Genomic DNA, 21,372 nt, shown 5'->3' with positions numbered 1-21,372 from the left:
TGCAAATCCTGTTTGGGGACTTTTTGTGTTCTCACAGCCATCGGGTGCCATCAGGAAAACCTTTCTGTGTTGTTTAGGGTCAGAGATCCTGTTTGGAGTCCCTTCCGACTTTGGGGCCCTTTCATCCTCCATTTTGGGTTCCCTGAAGGCCTCAAACTGCCAACTGCCAAGCACTGAGGCAGAGGCAGCCATTTTGTGTTCTGGAAGAAACTTTGTGCTGCTTGTGACTGTGAGGGTCACCGGTCCTTGCCTTCCTCTTTGGGAAAGGAGACCCCCTCAGCCCCCTGGACTCACTCCTGTCACTCATTCCTAGAATGGCTGGGACTCAGAGGAGTTTCCTAGGCATTGTCACCTTCTGCCCTCCATGGCTATTGGCACTGACCTTTTCCCCATTGCCTTCCCTCCCTCAGCCCTGTAGACCTCCTCCTCCTTCGCACTCAGAGCAACCCTTCTCTACGGCTGAGGAGACGGCCTCTGACCCAGGGAAGCTCCGGCCATAAAGGACTGTGGAAGAGGCCTTTCTGGGGCTGCAGGAATCAGGGTCTTTGTACTGAAGGTAGGACTTTATTCCTGGAGCTGGAAGAGGACCTTTGTTTAAATGCTTCAGTCCAGGATTGTATGGAAGGGTTGCAGCTGAGAGAGTGAGACCTTGCTTTGGAGGAATAAAGCCCCAAATTCAGTCTGTGGCAGAACTGTCTTCCCAGAAGTTTGAAGTGAGATTTCCAGACCCCAGACACACAATGCACCAGTGAGTCCTTTGTGTGGGGACTGTGTGTACGTGTTGTTTACTAGGTCTTTGTGAGGTATTTGTTTCACTGGGTTTATAAAATGAATTTACATAGGTCTTCACTTCTCCAAAATGAGCATAATCCAGGATGCAATCTTCACTCATAAACCTATACATTTATAGATTTTTGTTGTATAAATGCAACATATTCAGCAGTGTGCTTCTTTTTTAAAAATATACAAGGAAAAGTGAAGAAATTGTGATTTTGACAATAGATCTGTTCAGAAACAATGCACACAAATGTACATACCTCAATTTCTGTGTGGCTTTAGCAAGCAGAGGGAGGAGGTACATACCTCATGCTCCTGCTATGACTGACACACACAAACACACACATTTTGTAATTGTCAATTTGTAAACTGCTTTGATCTTTTTGGAAAGGGGGTATATAAATAAATGTATTATTATTATATTATTATATTACAAACACAGCAGTTAAGCTCAGAGATTTGTCTCATTTGTAAAAATGAAATGATTATTTTCACCAGTGTCTAAATGGGGAAGGGGGCCTAATGAGGGGAAGCCATTGGTCAGATCATTGAAGAAATACAGGTCTTATTCAGCCCAGGGGCTGTAATTTCTCCACCTGGGATACAAATCATAGAATCATAGAGGGCGACTAAAATGGTGAAGGGTCTGGAAACCATGCCTTATGAGGAATGACTTAGAGAGGTGGAGATGTTCAGCCTAGAGAAGAGAAAGTTAAGAGGTGATATGATAGATCTGTTTAAATTTTTGAAGGGATGTCATATTGAGAAGGGAGCAAGCTTGTTTTCTGCTGCTCCAGAGACTAGAACCCGGAACAATGGATGCAAGCTCCAGGAATAGAGATTCCACCTCAACATTAGGAGAAACTTCCTGACAGTAAGGGCTGTTCGACAGTGGAACAGACTCCTTCCTCGGAGTGCAGTCGAGTCTCTTTCCTTGGTCTTCAAGCAGAGGCTGGATGGCCATTTGTCGGGGATGCTTTGATTGAGAGTTCCTGCATGGCAGAATGGGGTTGGACTGGATGGCCCTTGGGGTCTCTTCCAACTCTACGATTCTATCATTCTATGAATCTATGTGGCTAGAACAGGACATTCCCAAGCCAACATGGCCAGGCAATAGTGTGGAAAATAGGCAATCTCTACATGGGCAAAGACACTCTCTGAATTGTGACTTCTCTGCATGCAGAAGGCTGCCATTGGAATTGGGGAGGAGGGCTGGATCCCATGGAAGGGGGGCAACCAGAGAAGAGAGAGCTCCTTTCCTGCCCTGCCTGACCGGGGGCCTCTCTGGGGGATGGACGGCAACTAGTTTGGCCACTGGGAGAATGAGGGGCTACCAGGCCAGACATGCCTGACCCAGCAGAACCTTCTATGCTCCAGTGTTGCTCCAGGTGGAATCAGGCTGCAACTGGCCATTCAATGACCCAGGTATTACCATAGAGTTGTGGAAGCCATCCTGCATGACCATTCCATGCCTGGTGGGAGTGTTGGGTGCAAGGTATTGGAGATGCATCCAGCTGTGTTTCTATAGCCAGAAGCAAAACGAAGACATTTTCCTGTGAGGGCCACTGGGGACCTCTGCAGGTTTCAGCAGGTGATGCCCTCATTTCACATCTAGCTATGGGGACATAACCAGGGCCTTTTCCAATTTCCCATCCCCTGATCCCCAGCTAATCTAACAAGGTATGGAGTAATTGTTGTGTAGGGGAGCTGCTGTGAGTCTATGCTAGGTCCAAGGGGCTTTGTTTGGTGCAGAGGGAGGAAGTGATGCCCACCTGTCAATTGGGCCAAAGGAGGCATATGTCACCTACGTATGTCACCAGCAGGATGCCGATCTTTGTGACTTTGAGTGCTGCAGGGTTTCTTTCTAAACCAAGCCTAACCCTGATCTCTTTTCTCAGGAACTTCATCTTGCCCCCCTTGTACACTGCTTTGCAGTATCTTTTGCTGGAAGTGACCAAAGTGCAGGCCCACCAGGAACCCCCTGCCTACCTGATGGCTGACACAGAGGCCAAGCGGAGGGAGTTGAGCTCCAAGAAGAAGAGGCTGCCGAGGTGCAACAACTCTTTGGTAAATTGCCATCCTGACTATTAGTTTCATCTGGGTCACTGCTGGGCCAGCTCATGAAAGCAAGCGGAGAACAACTGTCCCAGTTTGGCAGAGGGAATCCTGCTTAAATCTCTGTCACCTTATTTTTTCAGGGGCTTTGAAAATGACCCATTTCTCTCTCTTCCTCCCACTTTCCCTCTTCTCTTCAGTTCACTTCAGTTACTGCAAAATGTGTTCCAAGTTCAAAAGACATGTGCAGCGCATCAACTCAAAAGAGGGAGAGGGGAGGAGAGAAAGGGGCAGGGTGTTACCCTTGCCAGGAGTCGGAAGCAAAAGCAATCTACTGTGCCCTTCCTCGCTTGTACGATCTTCGTCATTAACAATATTGGCCATCTTGAACCCCTTCTGGTGTTGCTTGTCCACATATGTCTTGCTTTCCCCATCTGTGAAATGCTGAGGGATATGGAAGAATTTCTCTGAACCTAAATTGGGGATAGGCCCAGTGGCCCTCAAGCCCAGAGGACTCCCCAGAACTGTTTTTGAAATTAGGAGAGATATGGCTAAATTCACTATAATTCCTTGGTGACTAAATGTACTTTACATGTTAGGGTAATCAGTATCCCAATCAATCAATCAATAATATCTCAGAAATGGTCTAAATTATATTGTTTATTATATTGTTTATTATATTGTATATTATATTGAAAGGATTCAAGACAAACTGGATCTCAAAGACTGTAGCTTTTTGCTTTCTTGCAGAATTTAAAGTTTATTTCCTGGACTGATTTCTGAAGTGTTGAAATAATATTTGCAATGCACCATGTGCTTTCCTCCCCTTTTGCTTAGTTACTCTCTGGATAAGGCTATTTTCTATTGCAGGTGACCTTTGCGGATGTAGCAGTATATTTCACCAAGGAGGAATGGAAACTGTTGACAAAGAAGCAGAAACTTACGTACAGTTCTGTTATGATGGAGAATTATGAGAATGTGGCCTTTGTGGGTAAGGAACCTGAATCCATTGCCCTTCCTGTGAAGACTGAGGGCCCTTTCTTCATTCACTGTCAGAGTGCTTTGTTTCCACTTTAAAATTATAGAATCAAATCAACTTTCTGACAGTAAGGGCTGTTTGATAGTGGAACACAATCCTTCCTCGGAGTGTAGAGGACTCTCCCTTCTTGGAGGTCTTTAAACAGAGACTGGATCACCATCTTTCGGGGATGCTTTGATTGAGAGTTCCTGAATGGCACGGGGTTGGACTGAATGACCCTTGTGGCCTCTTCCAACTCTACGATTCTATGATCAGTTATGAGTAATATCTATGAAGGGAAGAAAGGGGGACACAAAACCTGCTTTTTCTCTAATGTTTCTTTTCCATCTTGAGCTTGCTTAGCTCCATGGTTGATTCCAGAGGCCCTTTGTTACCCAAAATGCTGGAGTCTGGGGAGGACACCCGCAAGCGCTATGCTTTTAGGGGAATTTGGTACATAGCTCAATAGATCGAGATAGTTTTACTGGGGCAACAGTGACCTCTGGATCCCGCCCAGCTCTAGCAGGTCCTGAATCAAACAGTACGTCAGAGGCATTTGAAATAGGTTTTTGTGTTTTATTTAGGGGATACACAAAGAAGTATTAAAGCTCTATGTTATTTCTATTATAATAAGGGAGGCCAATACATTCCAGCAGCTCTCCAAGTCTTTGTTATTAATATCTTAGCACAACTATTATACGGTTCTGAGATTTGTACTTTCAGTAGCTTTACAACCTTCGAGGCAGTTCAAGCAAAAATTTTAAGAACAATTTTACGTGCCCCAAATTGTGTTTCGAATCCCATTCTCTGTCTAGAAACAGGGATGCTATCTGTTGAGGCGCGTGTATGGATATGCAAATTAAATTTATGGCTCAAAATGTTTTTTGTTCCGATCGGTTTAGTGCCATTAATTCTAACAGACTCCTTTTTGTCTCCCTGGAAGGAGACGCTGACCTTGAAACTCTTATCTCTTGGACTCTCACTATCTGAAATAACTGTACTAGGCTATGATAAAGCAAAATCTGTGATTTCTCAACGCATCGAGGATATTGATTTCCAGACTCATATAAGCCAACTGACTTTACATCCTGTTAGGGAATCCAGTAGACCTGGCAAATATGCGAAATATTTTGAGAATTTGAATGTCCCGAAATTCAGAAGAGCTTTCATGTCAGCAAGGTTTAATATCTTACCATCAGCAGTCCTGGAGGGCAGATTTAAAAAGATCCCTTACGAACACAGATACTGTCCTTGTGGCTCGGAGGAAATCGAAAATATTAATCATGTTCTCTTTGGCTGTTCTTTGTATACAGAAATACGTGCTTTATATATAACACCAATTGTGTTGCAGTTTCCAGGCAGACAAGAGCAATTTTATACCAATTTTCTACTTGCAGATCAGAAGGAAGTTATAACGCAAGCAGTTCTTTTGCAGTTGCTATTGCAAATCGTTAACAGTTTGTTAAACAGATGTAATATGTTATAATCTCAAAATCTGTATAGATGGCTTGATTTAACGGTAAGATTTGTAAAGGAGGAGGTATGGCCGTATTTTACCATACCATCAAACTAACCTAGTTGGGGACTAAAGTCTAATGAAGTTACCCCAATCAGTTGCATCTGATTAATGGCACTTTGTAGTTAGCTCTTGCTTGGACAGGGGATATGACTGTGGTTTTGAGCTAATATGTCTTGAATGTGGTACTCTATTACACAATATGATAGAGCTGTTTGTGAGGTGATGGCAGCCTACTCGTTGTCTGTTTACCTGATCGTGCAGCCCTATCCTTACTTTTTATCCTTACCTTTTATCCTTACTTTTTATAAACTATCATTTGGTTATACTCTCCAATCTGCCTGTACATGAACCTATGTTGTGTTTTAAATTGGAATTTTGTAATTGTGCTGGCCAAATGGCTGTAATAAAGTTATATTATTTATTTAGGGGGAAAGCAAAATACACAGACACACATACTATATATATATATACACTCGTCCCCCGGGTTACGAAATTAATTCGTTCCGGCGCCATTTTCGTAACCCGGGGGACTTTCGTTAGCCGAATCCCCATAGGCGCTAATGGGGAAAAGCCGCGGCTCCGCCGCGGCTCCATTTAAAACAGCGCCGGCTTTTTTTCGCAAGCCGGGGAAACCTTCGTAACCCGGAAATAATTAATTAATTTTTTTTTTTTCGTATCCCGGGATTTTCGTATCGCGGCGCGTTCGTATCCCGGGGTACCAGTGTATGTGTTCATGCACACACACAAGATCTAGGAAGCGAAGGTGGGAGTGGTGAATAGATGTAAGGCTTTGTTAAAGGTATTTATTACCTATCCAGAGCTTTATTCCAATTGTTGGAATGGGGAGAGGTCAGTAGTTCCTGCGACAATTGGGGTTGGTGAGTGCATTGAGGTGCTTAGCCAAGAAAACAAACAGAGTGTCTGTCTGTAACTGGACTGACACTGAAGAACAGCAAGTTGGGCCTGATATTTATACTGAAATTGGTGCTTAGGGCAGAAACTGAGGGTTCGGAAAGGTTTATAGCTCTTTAGAATATTTCCTGTGAGGGGAAAGCGTGGCATGAACACGAATTGAATGCAGTGTGTGTTTGATGCAAATACCTCAGACAAAGACCACACTGCCTCTCAGGTCCTTGTTAGCTCTGAATTTCAATTGTGTTCACAATCCAATGTACACTACAATCTGAGGGTGACGCTCCCAGATGCAGCTAAACAATAACATGGCAGAGTATGGAAGCAAATATCTAGATATAGGTTTTGGCAATACACAGACCACTTTCCACACTTAAAAATAAGTCACAGACACAGTAGATTTCATTCAAGTCCTTGGAGGTTCTTTATCTTGAGTTACAAAATAATACAAATGAATAAATGAATGATTTATTATGGCACATGGCCAGCTTAAAAAAACAAACAAAGTAAAAACAAGCATTACAAAGAATCACAATAAGTAGACTGCATCCTAGCAATAAGGGTAAAATCAGTTCATAAAATGAAATCCTAAACCTTGCAAGTAAAAATTGTCCCAAATAACTTTGAGAAATATAGACTTAAAACAGTAGACTGACTCTATGTCATAATTATTTCAAGATACAATCATAGAATAATAGAGTTGAAAGAGACCGCAAGAGTCTAACCCCCTGCCATGCAGGAAATCCAAATCAAAGCATGCCCAGCAGATGGCCATCCAGCCTCTTCTTGAAGACCTCCAAGGAGGGAGACACCACTACACTCCAGGGGAGTTTGTTCCACTGTCGAACAGCCCTTACTCTCAGGAAGTTCTTCCTAATGGTGACTTGGAATCTCTTTTCCTGTAGCTTGCATCCATTGTTCCGGGTCCCTGTCTCTGGAGCAGCAGAAAACAAGCTTGCTCCCTCCTCAACATGACATCCCTTCAAATAATTAAACAGGGCTATCATTTCACCACTTAACCTTCTCTTCTCTAGGCTAAACATCCCCAGCTCCCTAAGTCATTCCTCGTAGGGCATGGCTTCCAGATCCTTCACCATTTTAGTCACTGTCCTTTGGACATGCTCTAGTTTCTCCACATCCTTTTTAAACTGTGGTGCCCAGAACTGGACACAATAGTCCAGGTCGGTCCTGACCGAAGCAGAATAGAGTGTCACTATTACTTCCCTTGATCTAGACACTATACTTTTATTGATGCAGCCTAAAATTGCATTGGCCTTTTTAGCTGCTGCGTCGCACTGTTGACTCATTTTCAACTTGTGGTCTATTTGGATTCCTAGATCTCTTTCACTCATAATTTCATTCAGCCAGGTGTCCCCCATCCTATATCTGTGCATTTCATTTTTCCACCCTAAGTGCAATACCTTACATTTCTCCATGTTGAATTTCATTTTACTGTATTAGCTTTGGCCCAGCTTTCTAGTCTATTCAGGTCATCTTGAATTTCATCTTGTCCTCTGAAGTATTAGCTACTCCTCCTAATTTGGTGTCATCTGCAAATTTGATAAGTATGCTCCCAATTTTGTCATCCAAGTCCTTGATAAAGATGTTGAATAGCGCTGGGCCCTGGACAGAACCCCACTGGACACCCCACTAGTCACTTCTCTCCAGGATGAAAAGGAGCCATTGTTGAGCACCCTTTGGGTTCGGCCGGTCAACCAAATACAAATCCATGTAACAGTTGCCTTGTCTAGTCCACATCTTACAAGCTTCTTTGCAAGAATATCATGGGGAACTTTGTCAAAGGCCTTACTGAAATCAAGATATACTATATCCACAGCATTCCCTTCATCTTCAAGCTGGTAATTTTATCAAAAAAGAGATCAGGTTTGTCTGGCATGACTTCTTTCTCTGAAACCCATGTTGACTTTTTGTGATGATGGCATTGCTTTCTAGATGTTCACAGACTCTCTGTTTAATGATCTGCTCTAGAATCTTTCCTGGTATTGATGTCAGACTAACTGGACGATATTTCATGGTTGTTTCTGCATCAGTTTCAAAAAATTTCTGTGACAAATAATCACATCTGCACAGTATCTGGCAACTTCAACAGTTACCTGCTCCTAATAATGCAAATATTTGCAAGCTCTCCTCTCCAACTTCCATCAACTTCACCATCTCTTGTTCACACCAGTCCAATCCACACCGATTCACATGTGAGCTGTATACTGTATTGGCTGTGAGTCATCTCCTGGAGCCAAACAGCATGAAGTGACCTCTGCAGTTGGTTTGCATCATGTCTTGGGCTCTGACTCTGTACTCTATGGCAGTCTCAGAGTATATGATGCCACCTGTCAACCAAAGTATTTTTGCACATTTTTAATGGAACATTTTTTCACCAGTCCTTTGACTATCTGCTTCCACTGATTCCCTCAAGGCAGTCCCCATCCAGTCTCTTCTTTGCTAGCTGCTATGAGTAAGGATACAATTGTTCCATGGATTTAGGGTATCTGCAACAGGATCATGCTTCGGTCACTCACACCAACTTTATTAATTTACTGTCAAATAGGGAAGGGTAAATGGGGGCTAAATCTGGGGGTAACACCCTCCTCTCTTAACTCTGATTTTCACTTATCTGTCATTGTCCTTCTTTAGAGAAAAACTTGTGAGTCAAGAGAGAGTCCACACAGCAGAGAAGCCATTCAAATGCCAGCATTGTGGGAAATGTTTTACTCAGAAGTCAGTCCTAATGACACATCAGAGAGTCCACACAGGAGAGAAGCCATTCAAATGCCAGCGTTGTGGGAAAGGTTTTTCTCAGAAGTCAGTCCTAATGACACATCAGAGAGTCCACACAGGAGAGAAGCCATTCAAATGCCAGCATTGTGGGAAAGGTTTTTCTACAAAGTCACACTTAGTGACACATCTGAGAGTCCACACAGGAGAGAAGCCATTCAAATGTCAGCATTGTAGGAAAGGTTTTTCTCAGATGTCACACCTTTTAGAACATCGCAGGATCCACACAGGAGAGAAGCCATTCAAATGCCAGCATTGTGGGAAAGGTTTTACTTCGAAGTCACACCTAGTGACACATCAGAGAGTCCACACAGGAGAGAAGCCAAAAAAATCCCAGCAGTGAACTAATATTATTTTTGTAAAGAAGGAATACAGAAAATATATTTTCAGAAAAAAAGGTTCTTTTCTTGATTTTTCAATTCAAATCAACTATGAAAACATATATAAATTAGGATGAATTAATCTCCTCTTCTCTTAAAGAGTAGAAACAAGAACCAAGTAAAAATGGAGATTGGTTTTTTGTTTATCTAGCTCTATTTTTCTTTGCTGAAAGATTAAAACAGGATACTAGAAGAAATGAAAATTTAAGAAGTTTAGACACCATCTAGGAAGTATACATAGTTTAGAGATACAGAAACTAATTTGGCTATATATATATATATATATATATATATATATATACTTTGTATATTGTGTAAATATGTTTAAGTGTGTACTAATGTTTTGTCTTGTATGTCTTTTTAATGACTGTTCAATAATTTTTTTAAAAGAAAATGTATTTTCAATGCAGCAGCAAAAAGGCCCTTATGATTTTGTTTGTAAGGTTTGTCTGTCCATATGTCTGTTTATGTTTTAAAGGCCTGTTACAGACTGCCAAAATAAAGCTGCTTCGGGTCTCTTTGGAGGTATGCTATTTAAATGATGCATGGGTCCTAAGAGTCCGGAGGTCGCGCCAAAGCAACATGCCATTCCTAAGCACTGGAGTGCAGTTTTGGTGCAGCTTCCGGACTCTTAGGGTGCATGCATCATTTAAACAGCATACCCCCAAAGAGACCCAAAGCAGCTTTATTTTGGCAGTCTGTATGGGGCCAAAGTTATATTTTGTTAAGTTTACGTTTTAATTGCTATTAGTATAGATCATTGCTTTGGGTTATAAACTTGGCTAAGGATTATGGGTTGTGGTATAGGTTAGCTAGATGGGGGGCTGGGATTTGTTGCAGCTGTCTAGAATAGTTATGGGAATGCTAGCTTTTGCAATGTGTGGGATTTTGGCTTCAGAAAGTTGGGGGCAGGTATTAAGAGAAAGGGCTAGTTTCTGGGAACGGCAAAGGGGGCCTTGTTATCTGTGGGGCATAGACTGTGGGAATTGGAGGTGGGGGCTAGGTTTGGAAGAGGGTGGAGTTTTAGGTTTGGGGGTTGTAATGTATTCATTGGATTGGGGGGGGGCAGTACTGGCTTAAACACCAAATTTCTGACTATGTGTTCTTAATAAAGTTCTTTGTTGTTTCAACACACTGGACTCATTGATGCACAGAAGTTGTGAATTTGCACAAAATTGACCCTTTCTTCTCTCCTCAGCCCTCAGCTCCATTCCCAGCCATAAGAACAGAGGCAAACACACACATATTTATAGACACACAGACAGACAGACAGACATCAGAGCTATATGTACAAAGCAGAGCCTTCCCAGCCTTTCCCTCCTGAGTCCAGCTCCGCAGCTTGGGTTCCATTCTGGAACAAACAAAAAACATACAGCGTCATTTATATACCGCTTCATACTGAACTAACAGTGTCTGAGCAGTTTCCAATGATAAGCTAATTGCCCCCCCCCCAAAAAAAATCTGGGTACTCATTTTAGCGACCTCAGAAGGATGCAAGCCTGAGTCAAGCTTGAACCCTTTCACAGGTATTGAACTCACAACCTTATGGTTTTGCAGTACAGGCATTTAAACACTGCGCCACCAGGGCTCCTTCCTTTCTTCCAAAGGCCGACAGTGGAGTAAGCGGCAGCAGCAGCATGGTCCTTGCAGTCCCTGCGCATGGTCAGGAGGGGCCTTTGGTGGCAAATGTGCATGCAAAGTCTCAGCCCCTGAACCTGCCACCCTCACAGCCTGCTCTGAAGGAGGGAAGTGGGGAGAGCCCTCGTTCGTTCAAAGATTTGGCTGCAGGGTCTTCGGGAGGGGGGGAGTTGGGGGGGTTGTAAGAAGGAAGGAAACCCTGATCTCCTCCCCCCAAAGAAAGGCAGTCCTCCTCTTCCTCCTCTCCCTTCCCTGCCCCCTCTTCAAGGGATTCCTTGAGGCCCAGGTACTTGGGGGGTTATTATGAGAAAAGAGGGCAGGTGGGATCTTTGGAGAGAGGCATGGCCTTGGGGCCCAGGTACTTCAATAGCATTGGAAACAACATTATTCGGGAGGGGTGGAGTTTTCTCTGGGGGGGGGTCTGTCTGGGGGGAGAGAAGACCCAAATCTAGGCCAAAGCCAAGAGGAGGGAGATGGAGGGACCCCAAAATCCCTTCTGGGGATACTGACACCCCCCCGGCAACCTGGGAACTAAGCTTATAGGCCCACAGTTTCTGGATTAGCGCCCCCCCCCCCCACATACATACCTTTCCCTTCAAAACAAGCCTGTGGAGGAGGACCAGCGGAGAGACCCTCAGCCCCCCCCCCCCCCCCCCGGTTCTGGGAACATGCTGAAAGGGCCTTGGACTCCCTTGAAGGGATGTATGTTAAAGGAGAAGAAGGAAGGAATAAAGGAGTGAAAGTGCCAAGGAAAGAAAAGCATAAAGGGAGTGCTGAAGTTGGGGGGGGGCATCTGGGACCTGACTCAGGCATCTTCCCCCCCAGAACTCATTATTAGAGTCTTCCACAGCTCACTTTGACAATTTAAATTACTATTTCACAGAGAACATCTCTCAGATAAGAGCCGAATTGGACACTGGCATTATTGCAGAGGCTATAGGTGAGGTGTCCAGTGACTCTGTGAATAAGATCATACTGGGTCTATTTGAATCTGTAAGTACCAAAGACATGGACAAGCTCCTTGGAAGTGTGAAGAAGACAACTTGCCCTCTGGACCCTTGCCCTTCATGGCTGGTCATCCAAGGAGGAGATGCACTTAGGACTCACCTGAGATATGCTTCTCTTAGGGAGGGCTATTTTCCATCTTGCTTAAAAGAAGCGGTGGTACGGCCATTTATGGAAAAGCCCTCCCTAGATCCCTTGGACATGAACAATTACAGACCAGTCTCCCATCTTCCATTTCTAAGCAAGGTGCTTGAGAGGGCAGTTGCTCTTCAAGTCCAAGCGGTCTTGGATGAAACAGACTATCTAGACCATTTCAAATTGGCTTCAGGATGGGATACAGAGTCGAAACTGTTATGGTCGCCTTAGTAGATGATCTCCACTTGAATATCAACAGGGAAAGCGTGACCCTGCTGGTGCTTTTAGATCTCTCAGCAACTTTTGATACTGTCGACCATGGCATCCAGAATGGTTTGAGGAAATTGAGGATGGGGACAATACGTTGTGGTGGTTCTAGTCCTATCTCTCAAGCAGATTCCAGATGGAGACGCTTGGGGACAGTTGTTCCCAGGGCCGGCTCTAGGTATTTTGCCACCCTAGGCGAGAAATATTTTGGCACCCGTTGCCCCTCATAATTATTTTCACTCCTTGATTTCCACTGTTTCATTTATTAAAGCTAAACATGACATAAAACTTAGGTTCCAATCTCTCATCACAATATTGAGATTTAGTCAAAAAGCCAATTAGGTTTTTACAGGTTAATTGACTGTTGTGATATTTGGAATGGCGACTAATGCACACATCTTCCTTTTGCAATCTGGAAGCATTATTCATTCTAATGATGTGGGAAAATCTGGGTCCCATCCCATGAATTTATGGGGTAGTAGTGGTCCATGTATGACCCCTAAAAACTAAACATCTTCACCCAAGGGGCAGAAAAGGGTCTCACAAGAAAGAAAACCCATAGAGTCACCAGGTGAGAGGACCGGGGCTGCAGTTTGACACCACTTTAGCCGCCTTTGGCTCCCATGGTGACCAGTTGTACTAACCGCAAAGGAGGACAAGGCACCGCAAAATGTAGGGCTTTCAAGTAAAATGGAGGACATGGCCAGTAAAAGCTGAAACCCCTCATATAAATATAAATTCATGCTTCTTAGTGATGCTCAAAAGGGAGGACATTTTTGGAATTCCTCCTGGACAGAAGACTGAATTGTAAGGTATACCTCAGAAAAAGAGGACATCTGGTCATCCTGCGGGTTCCATGCTATGGAGCCCTGGGATTTGTAGTTTGTTGTGGCTCCACTGCTCTCTGACTGAGAAGGCGAATTCTCCTCCCAAAATTTAAATCCCAGGATTCCATAGCATGGTGCCAGAGCAGTTAAAGCGGTGTCAAATGGCATTACTTCTGCAGTGTAGATGCAGCCTATGAAAAAAGGATGGGAATGGCTCCAGGTTGAGAAAGAAAAGACACATAGTAGGCACAGCCACCAAGAGTGGCAAGCCACACTCTCTCAGCCTCAAAGGAAGGCCATGGCAAAGCTTCTCTGAACTCATATTGTCAGGAAAACCCCATGGTAGGTTGACCTCAGGGCAGGACAGACCTCCTCCTCTTCCAGGACATGTCCTCCATTCCAACCTTCTGTCCAGGAGGTATTCTAAAGCATCCTCCATTTTGAGCATGACTAAGAAGCATGCATTAACATTTCTAGGGGTGTTTGGAGCTTTTCTTGAGTCCTGTCCTCCCTTTTTCTTGAATGTCTTCCATTTTGTGATGCCTTCCTTTGAGGTGAAGACATCTGGGAAAAAGACCAAGCTTTTAAAGTGGATTGTTGGAGCCAGTGTGGACTAGAGCATTGATTGGACTATGACTCTGGGTTCAAATCCCAGCTTGGCCATGGAAATCCATTGGGTGGGGCATCACACTCTCTCAGCCTCGGAAGAAGGCCATGGTGAGCCTCCTCTGAACAAACCTTGCCAAGAAAACCCCATGAGAGGGTGGCGAGGAGGCAGAAAGGACTTGAAGGCACACAACAACAACAAGTGATGGGAAGGGAGGCAAAGGTGGGTGGATAGGGAAGAATAGGGCCAAAGTGTAGGAAGGAGGAAGGAGTTATTGGGGGGGGGGGAGGGAGAGAAATGGGACTATGGAAATCCACTGGGTGACTTTGGGGGAGTCACACTCTCTCAGCCTCAGGGGAAGGCCATGGCAAGCCTTCCCTGAACAAGTCTCTATCTTGGCAAGAAAGAGAGGGAGTCTCGCCTCCAAACCCGCAGAGAGAGAATCTTGTGAATGCCGAAAGACTAAGACAGTTCACTGGGCCTTTTTGGGGCGTAGAGACCAGCATCGTTAGCCGGCATGAGGGTGAAGATGGCGTCTGCACAGCGCACTCCCTGCCTCTTCCCACATGCCGGTGTGACGCTGCACACTGCACCACATTGCAGGTGACGACATGGTGTTCCTCTGGTGCTACATCCAGATGACGCAGTGCCAAAGCAGTCCAGAAAAGCCACACTGTTGGCGGATATGGCACTTTTTCCGCAGCGCAGAAAGGAGCTCCGTTTTGCCCCACATCAAGGCCACGGCGTATCCTTATCATAGTGCAAAAAGGAGCTGCAAAAAGCAATGTGTTTGCCATGGCCTTGATCTGGTGCTAAAAGGGGCGGCCTGTACATCCCCTTAATTTCTAGAAAATGGGGCTAAGATTGGAATCGTAGGGTTGGCCCCAGCCTTCATCACTCCCAAAGATGTCAATAGGAGGAGGGCTGGGTAGGACTCATGTGTCTGATTGATATTAATGGGTCTATTTTTTATTTATTTTTTCTTCCAATAATCTACATAAAATCATAATGTATAGATAGACAGCAATAATAACAACAACTACCCAGTAACAACAACCATAGCAACTGCAATATTATATGTCTATATTTAATGTTTCCCATTGCCTTCCGCTAAGGCTGAGACAGTATGACTTGCTCAGTCACCCAGTGAGTTTCTATGTTGCAGCTGGGATTCAAACACTGATCTCCAGAGTCGTAGTTCCACTATGCTCAAACCACTAGGCCACACTGACTCCTACAACATGGACATCGTTTCACTGGGCCATTGTATGTCATGGGCTTGGCCCAGCTTCCTCATCCATGGAGGTCATTTTATAAGCCCGCTTCTCCTCCTCCATTTCCAGGCCCAGCTCCTTCTGAATGCCCCCAACTCTCCCAGTTTGGCAGGGACCCTTCCCTGGTTCATCCTCTGCCTCCCACCTTTTCAGCTGCTCTTCAAAGGCCACAGTTTCCTCTTCCTCCTGCCATTTCTCCCCTTCTCTTCAGCTCACTGCCATTGCTGCAAACTGAGTCCAAAGGGCAAAAGGAGTCTGTCCTCCATGAAGACAGCCAAGGAGAAAGGAGAAGAGAGGTCCTTCCCAGAGGCTCAGGCAAAAGCAAACAGCTGCAGCCTCTCCTAGTTTGCCTCTCCTTCCTCAGAAAGAACCTTGTAATCTTGATCATATTCTGAGGTTGTTTGGTCCCAGCCTCCTTTTGATTCTCTTGGATCCCTCTCCAAAATCTCATGGCCCCACAGAGACTCCCAAGAGAGGAGAGGAGGCCTGGCAGCCAGAGAAGAGGGGAGGAGGAGGGGGCTTCCTTGCTTCAAGCCCCCAAAGCTGCCTCCCTACAGAAGAACCTCCAGACCCCCATCCTTGGCTCCAAATTGGGGGCTCTTCCCCCCAGCCATCCTTCTCTCAGAGGAACCAAATTTGGGGGTCTCCCATCGCCATCTCGAGGCCCCCACCTTCCCTTTCCTGCCAAGGAAACCCAGAAGGAGCTCTTCTTCTTCCTAAGCAGCCAACGGTCAAAGCCACCAGCCTTCTAGAACCCTATTCAGGCTCCAAGCCAACCGCCAGCCTTTCCCAGAATTCCACGCTCTCCCTCCTCCCAGCAGAGGAGACCGGGAGACGGAGCAATGGGTGCAAATGCCAGGAAAGGAGAGTTTGTTTTCTCAAACTTGTAATTTCATATGTGTCCCTTTATGAGGGAGAATGGGATATTATTATTATTATTATTATTATTATTATCAACAACAATTATGATAATCAGTTTCTTGTTCCTAAAACCACAGAGCCTTGTGAAATCTCAAAGACTATGTTTATCACACGGAGGTTTTTGCAGCTCTTTGCAACTCAGATCCGAAGTCACCGTGGGTCCAATGATGCAAATTCATGCAATAATGTGAGTGTTATCACAAGTGATTCTTTTCTATGGGGGCTCCTTCCGTGGGGCTTCTGCAATGATTCCAAAGTGACCCCTCATTTTGGGGAAAACCGGTAGCAAGCGAATGCACAGAAATCGCTTCCAAGCTCACTCTGATTCCACTCCGAATTGGTCTGGTGTGGAATGCAGCTTCGCTTCTGCTCTGTTTCACCACCACAAACCCCCCAGTTGCAAATTTCCCATGATGCAGCGCTGGAATTCTCCCCACTTCCTTCCAGTGGTCCTTTTGCTTTCAGGGCAACTGAGAGGGGGGCCTTGTTTGCTCCGTTGTTGCTGGGATAAGGCTGAAACCTTTTATGGGGAATAGGCAGCCAATGGGAGCAGAGGAAGGTCCAGTAAAGGGAAGGAGGCCATGCCCTCTCAGGAATGGGGAGCCAATGGAAAATCACATTAGTCCCCATAGACTTTGGTTTTATCAATAAAGAACATTCCTAATACAACACCGCCCTCTTGTGGATACTCAGGGCACTGCAGCCTCTTTGGGCTTCTCACCAACTTCTATCCTGGAGCGCCATCTGGTGGCCACTCTTGGCAATTCACTAATAGCAGTTAACCAAATTAAACAGTATATAAAACAAAAACATGAAACAAGCTAGACAAGGTAACATTACATGGATTTGTAATTGGTTGCCCAGCCGAACCAAAAGAGTGCTCAACAATGACTCCTTTTCATCCTGAAGAGAAGTGACCAGTGGGGTGTCCAGTGGGGTTCTGTCCTGGGCCCAGTGCTATTCAACATCTTTATCAATGACTTGGATGACAGAATTGGGGCCATACTTATATTTGCAGATGACACCAAATTAGGAAGAGTAGCTAATACCCCAGAGGACATGATCAAAATTCAAAATGACCTGAATAGACTAGGAAGCTGGTCCAAAGCAAACAAAATGAAATTCAACACGGAGAAATGTAAGGTACTGCATTAAGGGCAGAAAAATGGAATGCACCAATATAGGATGGAGGTCACCTGGATGAATGAAAATACGTATGAAATGGATCTAGGAGTTCAAGTAGACCACAAGCTGAACATTAGTCCACAGTGCAATGCAGCAGCTAAAAAGGCCAATGCAATTTTAGGCTGCATCAATAGAAGTATAGTGTCTAAATCAAGGGAAGTAATAGTGCCATTCTATTCTGCTCTGGTCAGGTCCCACGTGGAATACTGTGTCCAGTTTTGGGCACCACAATTCAAAAAGGATGTTGACAAACTGGAGCACCTCCAAAGGAGGGCGACTAAAATGGTGAAGCATTTGGAAACCGCAATGGGACAGTCTCAAAGCTTAAGGCAAGGAGTATCAGACTGAAGTCACAATGGGACTGTCTCAAAGCTTCAGACAAGGAGCATCATACTGAAGTCACAATGGAACAGTGTCAGAGGGTAGAGGAGGATGAGCAGCCGGGTTGGGATCCCGCCATAGAGGACGGCGCCCTGGAGGACCCAAAGGACGCCCAGAGGGGCGAAGTTGGGCCCGCGGAAAGAGAAGCAGCTGTATCTGGGGAGGAGGCCGACGAAAGGGCGGGGCTAGGGGATAGAAAAGGGGAAACGCCAGAGGCAATGGGGGGCGGAAGGCAGAGTCTGTGGGGCTTAATGCGTTGTGGGACGGAGGACAGACCGGATACGTGGCAGAGGTAGAAGCTCGCGTGTGGGACACCTTCGCAGCTGAGACTAACCAGTGCCCCTTCAGAGGTCAGCATGCAGGCCCTGGCAGGCGAGGCGAGGCGCATCTGTCAGGCGAAAATTGGCGGCCTCTGTGGGCTCATCTCACGGCTGATGACCCTGAACCATATCAAGCCCGACCGGTAATCCATCCTGGACCCCGGCTGTTGTGGGATATTAGGGGCTGGTGTTGGCCTCCAGACCGGGGAACCTGGGGACGCCTTAGTCAGGAGCCTGGGACTGCCCTAGCTGACACGGACACCAGAGCTCCTTAGGCAGCCCTAGCCAGGTGAAGAGAACCAAGTGGCCAGGTAGCCACGCATTGATGAGACTTTACTTTCTTTTTGGCAGTGTGTTGAACTGCTAGAGTTGTGTTGCCTTTGGGCCTATGTTTATGTTTAATTAAAGTTATTTGCAGCATACTTCAGGCTCCCTACTGTTTGTTATGGAACCCATGGGGCCACCTCTCCCCCCCCCCCCGCCCCGAAGGAGCTCGGGGCCCAGCGACAAAGAGTCTCAATGCTTCAGGCAAGGAGCATCAGACTGAAGTCACAATGGGACAGTCTCAATGCTTCAGGCAAGGAGCATCAGACTGAAGTCACAATGGGACAGTCTCAATGCTTCAGGCAAGGAGCATCTGACTGAAGTCACAATGGGACTGTCTCAATGCTTCAGGCAAGGAGCATCAGACTGAAGTCACAAAGGGACAGTCTCAATGCTTCAAGCAAAGAGCATCAGACTGAAGTCACAATGGGATAGTCTCAATGCTTCAGGCAAGGAGCATCAGACTGAAGTCACAATGGGACAGTCTCAATGCTTCAGGCAAGGAGCATCAGCTGCCCCCAGTTCGCCTCTGACATCTTCCTCCTGCACATCTTTGTTATGCCCAAGTTTGTAAGGGCAACCTGTTTAACCTGAGAGCGTGTAATGAAAATTTCTCTTTCTGAGGACTTATTCAGAGCAGGGCTAAGACAGATAGTGAGACACCAAATTTGGGTTTAAACACTATACATGCAACATTTATTAAATCACAAAAATAATACAAACATTGATTATAAAGAGCTCTTTCATTCACTCGCACATTCATACAATACGCACACACACTTTCCTTCTGCCGGACATTGATCAGTTGTCCTCGAAGGCTGGAGATGATATCGTTGCCGCGCTTTTGGTGCCAACAAAATTAGGGTGAAAGGCAAGGATCCTTATACTTTTCTTCTCTCTGGCTTTTGGCTGCTGAAGTCTTGCAACATTGCAGCCCATTACTCAACTTCTCCTTTTCGGGAGGAGACAGCTGTTCAAAGGCAGGTCGTTCTGTTCAAATTAGTCCATTGTCCTGTCAGTTGCTTTATTGTGACTCAGGAGAAAAAGCACCTTCCCGGTCATAGTTCGACACACCTGAACATCTCCCCACTTCAGTTTCCAAATTCCTCAGCCTTTCTTCGTCTCAGTTGCCAAATCCCTCCTTCACATCAATGCTCTGCACGGAACCATCTTGTTTAGTTCTTTAGCTTGTGTTAAAACACCATTCCTTGTTTCTTCTTCTCCTCTGGGTTTAAGTCAGAACTCACACATTTGTCTTACATCTTTAACTTGGACACCATCCACTTCATAGGTCCTTTATTTCCTTTCTGTCTTCCTCCATTCGATAAACGTCTACCTGGAGTTCATCTTTGCTGGGGTTCTTCTATCAAGCGACTCCCCCACTGCCAGGTCCCAGGCTGTCACTCTGGCCCCCAACGCCCTTCCTTTCCCCAGTCTGGGGCTGGAAACCCAAATCCTCCAGTGGTGGCCTGGATGGTGTGAGCTTCAGGAGGTTTCCCAGTCTTGGGCTTGGCTCCTAGTTCCTCTGAAGAAGGCACCACCAGACTCTCCAGAACCAACGGGTTCTCCAAGGACTCTTCTTGTTCCTGGGTCTCCTTTGGAGTTAAAAGTGTGATACTTTGCAAACGGTGAGATCTGGAGTCAGTCCTGTGCTCAAAAAATAAAACCCATTTGAAACAAGAGCAGCTTTATTGATGAATCCAAGGAGAAACATCCATTAACACCTTTTTGCAAAGTCTGAAGTCCAAAGGTACTTGCTCAATCCCTCCCTAAGCCAGCCCCCAATTCCCAAGATAAAGCAACACAAGCGGAGGTTGCATAGATCCCAAGGTTGTCTATACTTCCCTTCCCTTCTCCCAGACAGCCTCACCTTGAAGAGTGGTGTTCCCAAGCTAGCTTCACTCTTCCTTGATAACCATTTACAGCTGCAACCCCATCCTCCTCTCCAAGCGCCTGCCTTCATCTAAAAGCCACTCGATCTGTCCTTCTAACATTTCCCCCTACATGCTCTCTATAACCCATCACTCTACACTACCTACTATGAACTACAACTATAACTCCTACTTTAATAACCAAACCCTAATATTTTACTCTTTATGACAGAACCCTTATACACTGTTTCTGACACGCAATGGGCCAGTCCCAATCCTTCAGGTATGGAGCACCAGTCTGAAGTGACAATTCTCCCGTCTCAGTCTTTCAGGCAAGGAGCATCAGCCTGAGGTTGCAATGGGCCAGTCCCAATCCTTCAGGTAAAGAGCACCACCCTGAAGTCACAATAGTACTGTCTCAATCCTTCATCCAAGGAGCATCAGACTGAAGTCACAATATGTCATGAATAGCTTTATTCATGCATTTATTAATTTGGGATTTATGCCATAAAGGTTATAGGTTTAGATTAGAGTTAAGATAGATGGGATTTATGGTGGGTTAAAATAATATGTTTTAATATGTGATTTAATAGAAGATACTAGAAAGAGGCAGGGAGATCATGGCTAAAGTATGTTCTTGTTTGCTAGGATTGGAATGTGTGGGAATCACCCTTCTAACAGAGGCTGGAGTTTAAAAGACTGGTCTCTGTAAAAGGAGGGGGAACATAGTTATTGGTATCGTTATATTGTATTATGTTGTTATGTGTTTATGCTTATTATATTTTCATATGGTATCATATTAGATTGGGATTGATGGGATATATATATATATATATATATATATATATAGTTAAGCCATAATGTTAATTAAACTGTTGTGTGGCTGAGTTCTGTGGTCGAAAGTCACAGGTGCAGTGATTGAGAAAAGGCACATGAGAGCTTAATTGTTTTTAGAAACGCTGCCAGAATCCCGGATGGAAGGACACTGTGTGGGAAAGGGCTATCCAGTTAATTAGCTTTATTGGTTAATGGGGTCAGGTTAATTGATATGGTTATAAAAGTGATATATGTATACTTTCTTTCATTCCTGACAAAAAAGTCACTTCTATTGCATGTATTTCCTTCAATAAAAGCTGATCTTTTTTAAAATACTGCCTTTTGTG

General features: G+C 45.0%; 1 protein-coding gene across 1 annotated transcript in view; it reads left to right on the top strand.

Annotated features, from left to right (window-relative positions):
* The first annotated feature begins 2,245 nt into the window (after window positions 1-2,245).
* LOC149284970 (uncharacterized) overlaps window positions 2,246-21,372 on the top strand; it is a 32,590-nt gene continuing 13,463 nt past the window's right edge. Inside the window, exons 1-3 of the mRNA XM_089495905.1 lie at window positions 2,246-2,272; window positions 3,703-3,823; window positions 8,936-9,363. Of these exons, the coding sequence (XP_089352031.1) occupies window positions 2,246-2,272; window positions 3,703-3,823; window positions 8,936-9,363 (576 nt within the window). The remainder of the gene's footprint in view (window positions 2,273-3,702; window positions 3,824-8,935; window positions 9,364-21,372) is intronic.

The sequence above is a fragment of the Sceloporus occidentalis genome, unplaced genomic scaffold (assembly GCF_023333645.1).
Source record: "Sceloporus occidentalis isolate IW3139 unplaced genomic scaffold, rSceOcc1.0.p SCAF_86, whole genome shotgun sequence".
Classification (NCBI taxonomy): domain Eukaryota; kingdom Metazoa; phylum Chordata; class Lepidosauria; order Squamata; family Phrynosomatidae; genus Sceloporus; species Sceloporus occidentalis.
This window is presented reverse-complemented; position numbering and strand designations above follow the sequence as displayed.